Genomic DNA, 7,897 nt, shown 5'->3' on the forward strand with positions numbered 1-7,897 from the left:
AACGCGCTCGGCCGAGCTCATTTTCCGCCGCACACGCGGGGCGCTGTGGGCGGCTCCGGCCGGGCCCGCCCCGGGGCCGAGGCTGCGCGGCCGGGCGGCTCCTGCGGCCATGGGGCGGCCGTGGGCCGGGTGGCTGCTGCCCATCGCCCTCCTGCAGCTGCTGGGCCCTGTCGGCGCCTGCCCCTGCCGGGACCCGCGGCTGTGCCAGCCCGTCACGGGTCCCGCCGGCTCCGAGGTGCGCGGGCCCGGGCTCGGGCCGGCGCTGCCGGCGCAGGAGGGGCCGGGACCGGCGGCAGCGCCGTGCGCAGCAGGTTCAGCTGCAGGGAGCCGCCTGAGCTCGGGCCGAGCCGGGCCGTGTCCATGGGGTGTCTGTCTGGAGTGCGGGCAGTGTCCCTGGGGTGTCTGGCTGGAGTGCGGGCAGTGTCCCTGGGGTGTCTGGAGTGCGGGCAGTGTCCCTGGGGTGTCTGGCTGGAGTGCGGGCAGTGTCCCTGGGATGTCTGGAGTGCGGGCAGTGTCCCTGGGGTGTCTGGAGTGCGGGCAGTGTTCCCGAGCCCTGCTCCCCTGCTGCCATCCCTCGGAGCCGCTTCCCCGCTGCTCGGCCGGTGTAGCCGTGTGAGAGCCGCGTGGAGAATAAGTGCTCGGGGCTGGGCTAACGAGGGTGCCTTTTACCCCTTTTCCAGGTCTTTGTGTTTGATGTAGGGGAGGAAACCTGGAAATCCTACGACTGGTCAAAAATTACCACTGTGGCAGCTTTTGGAAAGTACGATCCTGAGCTCATGTGCTATGCTCACTCCAGAGGCTCAAGGATAGTACTGAAAGGTTGGTTACTTTGGGAAAACATGGATGTTTGTGATATGTGAATAAGAAGATAAGGTACACAGGCTATATTACCTTGACATTTTACCTCGACAGTTGTATGCAGGATATTAAAATCATTAAGATAATTAGTTAATAAGGCTTTAATGAACCCAGGACTATAATACCGTGAGATTTTGTGTGCGCTGGTATGCAGGGTATTGAAACCAACAGGGGATTGTGCCACAGTAATAACAAAACCATCCCAGTGACATCTTAATAAAAGTTCTGTAACAGGGAACATCATTGCTATGGAGGAAGAGTGAGGAAGGAAAAAGCTTGTAGAAGATAGTTATTTGGGTCTGTATTCTGAATCTTATCTGGAGTACTCAAAAGACAAAGTAAGGGAAGGACTTTTAAGTACTTTTTAGTGTTTTGCACTTAAATTAGTCCATCTTTATAAGGAAGACGTCAAGTTTTAAAACATGAATACTCAGGAACTCTGTGCAGGTACAAATGCTGATTAGAAAGACAAAGTCCATTGGCTTACATGTTGTAATTACCTTTTGGCTCAGTTGAGAAAAAGCAAAATCCAAGAGACAACAGTGTGGAAAGCAACAAAGGTTAAACACAGAAGTATTTTTCTCAGACATGACCAGTGGAAACGCTAAAACTACTTTGATTTCAAGAAAGGTAATTTACCGTGGCTAAAAGAGTATTAAGCAAAAGTAGGAAGATTAAAATTATAGAAAAACCAAAGGAACTAATTTTAACACCACTATCTCAAAGAAGCTTGGTAATCTCTTCTAGGGTGGCTTCTCAAAATTATGCTTGGGGGAAAAAGTGAACTCCTTTGTGTTTTACCAGTATTGGTATGGGCATTTTTAATGTGCATAAATTTGTTGTTAACTAAAGACAAACCTTTCATTCTTACTATTACTGTGGTGCAAATGCATGTTAACTCTTGAAGGCCTCTTGTCTAGGTGATGTGCCTCTTAAGGAAATTATTGATCCTGCTAAAAGAGCAGCATGGATATCCCAACAGGTGGACCTTGCAAAAAGACAGTATATGGATGGAATAAACATAGATATAGAGCAAGAAGTTAATGAAACCTCCCCTGAATATTATGCATTGACAGAGCTTGTTAAGGAAACTACAGATGCTTTTCACAGAGAAATAGCTGGATCACAGGTAATAATAATGTACTTGATACAAACATGAAATTTAACCTTCTGAAATTTAAGGACTTTTGACAGTGCTGTTTAGCATATGAATATGAAAAAAATTGGCAGATCTAAATATAATATTCTAATGAAAGCTTAATTATGAATGTTAGCTGTGATGTGATCTTGTAAGAATCACTCTTTTTGACCAGTGTGAATTTAAATGAGAGATAGGGTTTGCTGAGATTTGTAGATATAATGTTACTGCTCTGTGTGAGCTGGCAGGTTTTAGTGTGCCTTAATGAACTGTTGAAATTAGGGCAAATATAGCCTTCTGGGGCAGAAGCTTGACAGTGTTTTGGTAAACCCATCAGGAAAGCTTTCAGGATTTGCATCATGCTTCATATTTTTTGCGATTTTTGTATTATATTTTAATTTCTTTGGTGCTATATATTCACTAATGGGGCATTCACTTTATTATCTTCTGTTTGTTTTATCAGGTGAGCAGCTTCTCCTGTGATTTATTATTATCAAAATGTATTTTAAACTGTACCATTTGGGGAAATGTTGTCTTTAAAAGTCATAGCCTTTTTTTTAAGGGGTAACAAAGGCACCTAAAGGCCATATTTGATACAAAGTTGTGCATTGTTCCTTCAGGTAACGTTTGATGTGGCTTGGTCTCCAGCATGCATAGATAAAAGGTGCTACAACTACACTGCGATTGCAGATGCCTGTGACTTCTTATTTGTGATGTCATATGATGAACAGAGCCAGATCTGGACAGACTGTGTTGCAAAAGCCAATGCTCCTTACCTGCAGACTTTAGTTGGTGAGGACAAAACACCTCCCCAGGAGTCAGAACGTTGCCATTTGTTCGCATGAGTAGATAGAAAAGATTGCTTTTTCTTAGACAGGTTTATTTTGTTATTGTTGCAGTGAGGCTTTGAGTGTGCTCAAATATGTGAAAATAGTATCCTTGGTCCTTCTGACCCTACAGGCAGACTTTTAGCAGCTGTGTTGTTACTTGTAACAGCATGAGCAGGATCGCTTTTAGAATGACAAATGGCAGCCAGAGCAATGGTGTCTGCCTGTGATTGCAAAGAGCCTGAAACATTTCTCTCATCTTCGTGAACCTCTGCTCAGGGCAGTTGGTTTAAAGTGTGAGCAACTAGAGCACTTACTGGGATCTCAGTAGAGCAAGCTTCTCACTCACTGGAGAAGGTGAAGGCAAAGGACAGCTTGCACCTTGACCTCTGGTGATCATGCAAGTTCTGCAGTGGCTTTGGCTCTAAATTAGTTGTAAGGATAAAAAGCATAGGAAAAGTAAATAATGCATGTTAAATTTTGTTTCCTTCAAAACTAGGATATGAGAAGTACATTGCTATGGGCATTGATCCTAAGAAGCTTGTGATGGGTGTCCCCTGGTATGGCTATGACTATGTCTGCCAAAACCTATCCAAGGTAAGGTGAAGATTATTTGCAGTTTGCAATCAAACTGTTGAATTTTTTTTTTCCTTGGAAAGATACAACTAGATTTTGGTAATCTTGTTTTCGGACTAGGAAATACTGTAGTCTGATGGATAAGAGCAACGAGCTGGGACACAAAACAGATTTGTTTGCTTGGCTGATAACTGATGAGCAGTGTGTTACCAGACAAGGTATTTTAGCTCCTTAGGCAGCCTGAATCCCATGATATCCAAGCACTGTGTTTGACTAAGGAGCTCTAAATATTATCTGTATAAGAAGAGATGGTATCCAAAGGCCCTACAACACTTGTATGTTCCTTCTCAGCACCACTGTAAAGGCAGGTGCAGCAAACCACAACAGACCTATGACTGTTAGAGCATAGCAGCTAACGAGGGCTCAAATATTATACCTATGAAAAATATAAGGGTCAATTAAAGGTGGAAAAGATAAGACAACTGTTTATGCTGAATAATATCCATCCAGTCCTGTACTACTGCAGATTAAAGAAAATGTATCTCTTTTAATTTACCTTTTCTCTACAAATAGTGTCTGCCAGAGCTGCTTTTTTGTGGCCCTAATGCCTTTTGTGAATTGTTCTTGGCTGTACTTCTGTTTTGGAGTTCAGTATACTTTACGTTATTGAGTTTTTCTGGATTATTTTTTCTCTTATTTTATCTTTATATATATATATATCTATGTACACAAACAACGGGATGGGAATGTTGGACTAGTTCTCTCAAAGCTTTATTCCATCACAATCATCAGTCTCATTTTACAGAACCAAGCAAGGGAGATGGAACAACTTCAGCTGCTAGCACAGCAGACAAAGTTCTCTTTGTTATAAAGTCTTTTAACAACTTTCTAACCAATAGCATGATATTAAAAACTGATAAGCTTAGGCCAATTAATAAAGTTACACATACATTTTGCTTTGAAAAATGCTTGCTTGTAATAGCTTAAAACAATGGATAAAGCTTCATTATTAAGCTTACATATTTCTACTATCTTGTTTAACATATTTTCCTGAGGTCCCCCTAAGAGTTCTATACCTTTTCTATTTCCCACAATTCCCCCTCTCGGTTCAACCCTAAAGAAATCCTTTCAGTGACTTTGTTGTATATTAACTACTTTGCATTGCATAGCTCTACTATAGTGCTTTTTTTGCTTTTACATAGCTTTTTGAGAGTTTTACACCTTTTCTATTTCCCACGTTACATGAAACTCAGGCCTCCCTATTTCTTTTTCAGGATCATGTTTGTTCCCTTCCCAAAGTGCCTTTCCGTGGAGCTCCTTGCAGTGATGCTGCAGGGAGCCAGGTCCCCTACTCAACCATCATGAAGCAGGTGAACAATTCTCTTTCAGGGGTGCTCTGGGATGAGCTACAGAAGGCTCCATTTTATGAGTACAAGGTAAGAGTCTTTTTCCAAGACAATGTGGTGTGGAGTAAGCATTCATGAGCCATAGATCTTTGACTATAAAGTTACGTAGATTAGATTCTTCCTTTTATGTTTTCTTTTTTTTTTTCTTTTTTCTTTTTTTTTTTTTTGGTATAGTAAAGGATTACTGGAAATCTGTGTCTTGAATTCCTAATCTGAGAGAGGGGTGCAGTGCCTGAATACTACAGGAGTAATAACAGTCTTTATTACTTTCAAGGCTTCTGGAGATACTGCATCATGTCAAAAATGACATTTTGGCACAAAGACATCCCATAGCTGTGTCCTTCACTGTTATAGTTATTTTCATGAGTTGATAAATGATTTAAACTAAAAACGATTCCAAGGTTATCTTAATTTTGTCTTGTTCATTGCCTTGCATGAGCATGGCATTCTCTTCTGTATTAATAGTTCTCTTCTGCATTAGTTTTCTACATAGGCATAGTGAAAGAGTCCATAAATTACTGTGCTTACAAGAACACAGTGTATCCATTTTGTCTTGTTTCTTTGGACATTATTTAAGTTTCACATATAGGTGATTAAAAAGTGTTGTAAGCAATGACCAGATAAAAGCAGCATAGCCTTGATAAAATTTTATAACCTCCTCTAAAACTGTTTATTGCTTAAAAAACCCCACAATCTCTAACTAAATTCACCTGTTATCTTAGATTCTGTATCTAAAAATTTAGCCATATTTAAAAAGTATTAAGATACAAAGTAGCTAAGTGTTTTCATCTAACTTCAATTAAATTGTGTCACTGTTTTATAACTTATACAATTAAAAGAAATCCAAGTGTTTGGCTTAGAATTTTTAATTGTCTTGTGTGACAAAGAATTGGTAAATCAGGAAAATATTATATAAACCTACATAGCTTGTATATCCCAGCTTTTAATTGTACTTTTAACTGTGTTCAAGAGAATATGTAATCATTGACACCAGTGTTTAAATGTTGTTCTAGGATTCTGTTGGTCAATTCCACCAGGTATGGTTTGATGACCCTCACAGCATCTCTCTAAAAGCAGCATATGTGAAGAGTCGAGGCTTAAGGGGCATTGGCATGTGGAATGGAAACAGTCTTGACTATTCCAGAGAACCTGTAGCAGAACAACAAACTCAGGCAATGTGGCAAGCTCTGACACCATAAGAACTATGTGAACCCTTGATTTAGAATGATGAAAATTGGCAATTTTTTATTTTGGCTTGCACTATCAGAGATTTTGATTTTGTACAAATATATTGTGATTACAAAAACTCTAAAAACTAGACAAACTAATCTTGTTATTTTGTATGCAAAACTGTATTTTCATTCTTCAGAACATTCCAATGTTGCTTTGGAACAACAATCCTTGCAGCAGTAGGTTTTTTCTAGGACAGCTCATCTCTAATTTTTCGCAGTTACTGTGAGGTAGTTAAGGCTTGAACCCAGTGTGTATCTGGTAACAAGACCAACTGATGGATTTACAGGGGCAGTCTCATAAGGATGTTTTGCTAAAGCTGCCAGGTGCAGCAAATCTCTCTCTTCCTGTGTTACATGGTGCAGTCTCAGCCTTCTGACTTCCCAACCCAAACAATATTTAGCTAAGTCACTCTAGAATCAGATTAAACTGAATACTGGAGAGACAGATTGTTGATTATATGCACCTTGGTTACTCTTCTGATGAAATGATTTTTATGGACTGAAGAAATTACATAACATGAAGTAGTTGCTGTTAAGATTTATGTCAAACTTGTTGTTAAAAAGGAATATTCAATAAACTCCAGTTTCACTGTGTTATGTATCACATAAATTCCTTCATTTCAAAAGCCAAAAATCTCTGACCTCAGCCTGAAGAAGAAGCATTAATATGTAGAGAGCTTGGATGATGTTTCCTTTAATTTCAAACTACTTTACTTCCTGAAAACTAGAATTCAGAAGCTTATTCAATGAACTGCATATCTGTTTTTCCACACACCCTAGCTTCATTCAGTAGCCTGTTTTTTTTGTTTTTATGGGGTGTTGCCTCTGAGATAATAGATTGTTTTCTTTCTAGTTCATATTTTCATAAAATCATTTGCCTAAAGAAGCTGTATAACTTTTTAAAATACCCATAGTGATATAAAGATTGGCTGGTGTTTACAAGATTTTTTTGTTAAATAAAATTCTGATCGTGGTAAGGCTTGTAAACAATGTTCCTTGTCTGTGCTTTACTTGTTCTACAACTTAGAGCCCACACTGCTTGTCTGATTCTCAGAACTGTTTCACAAGCAGATTAAAGTGCAGCTGGGCCCTGCTTAAGTGACTCCGTTAATTAAAAAAATTATTTAATTAGGTAGATGTAGCGAGTTGTGGGTTTGGTGGGTTTTTTGGTTTGGTTTAGTTGGGGGGGTTGGGTTTTTTTTGCTTGCTAAAGAGATACCATAGTATGGCAGCATTACCATAATGGCTACTGAGGAAAAGAGTGTAAGACTTCATTTGAATTGTCTGCTTGATAATACAGGTGATAAGAAAGCAGAAGGTGAAGTCTACTGCTCTTGCAGGAACTAAAACATTCCCTTGACAAATCAGAAGGCTTTTCAACTAGAACACCACTCTATAAGCCTTAAGAGAAACTGCTACATTTTATATATTTTATATGCATATACACACACACGTATATTTCAGAACATGTATTACTACTCAAATGTTTAAATCCTGTGAGATGGATATTTGCTGAATTGAGAGTCTTCTGGTACGAATATCTGACCTGCAAAATTCTGAGGACCAGATGACTTCATAATAAAACTCTCTTTCCTGTAGCAGTCAAGAATCATGAATTGATAATACTATATTTTAAATATAGGTTCTGATTTTCCAGTAGCTAGTAGCCTGCTCTTGTATCTTAAATAAGACACAGTTCTTAAATAAAGGATGTGAGCTTCAACCCTGAATTAAGCAAAAGTGGGTGTAGTTTTTAATAATTTATTTAATCCTTTAGCACTAAAATCTTTGTGAAGTCCTATCTTTAAGAAAATAAATTGGATAATGGGTGGTTTGACTCAAGACATTTCTAAGTCAGTT

The 7,897-nt window shown here is 39.5% G+C and overlaps 1 protein-coding gene across 1 annotated transcript; it reads left to right on the forward strand.

Moving 5' to 3' along the window:
- The first annotated feature begins 94 nt into the window (after positions 1–94).
- On the forward strand, positions 95–6,625 carry CTBS (chitobiase). Its single transcript, XM_062497539.1, has 7 exons — positions 95–235; positions 681–819; positions 1,779–1,987; positions 2,617–2,788; positions 3,323–3,420; positions 4,674–4,835; positions 5,819–6,625. Exons 1-7 carry the CDS (start codon positions 110–112, stop codon positions 6,002–6,004), a joined length of 1,092 nt encoding a protein of 363 aa, XP_062353523.1. The 5' UTR covers positions 95–109; the 3' UTR covers positions 6,005–6,625.
- The last annotated feature ends 1,272 nt before the right edge of the window (positions 6,626–7,897 follow it).

Source organism: Cinclus cinclus, chromosome 8 (genome assembly GCF_963662255.1).
Source record: "Cinclus cinclus chromosome 8, bCinCin1.1, whole genome shotgun sequence".
Classification (NCBI taxonomy): Eukaryota; Metazoa; Chordata; class Aves; order Passeriformes; family Cinclidae; genus Cinclus; species Cinclus cinclus.

What these genes read in the sequence shown, in the direction of transcription:
- CTBS (XM_062497539.1), top strand. Translation starts at nt 110, where the DNA reads ATGGGGCGGCCGTGGGCCGGGTGGCTGCTGCCCATCGCCCTCCTGCAG. An exon ending in CTCAAGGATAGTACTGAAAG is followed by an intron (nt 820 to 1,778) that starts GTTGGTTACTTT and finishes CCTCTTGTCTAG; the next exon opens with GTGATGTGCCTCTTAAGGAA. An exon ending in GAGAAATAGCTGGATCACAG is followed by an intron (nt 1,988 to 2,616) that starts GTAATAATAATG and finishes TTGTTCCTTCAG; the next exon opens with GTAACGTTTGATGTGGCTTG.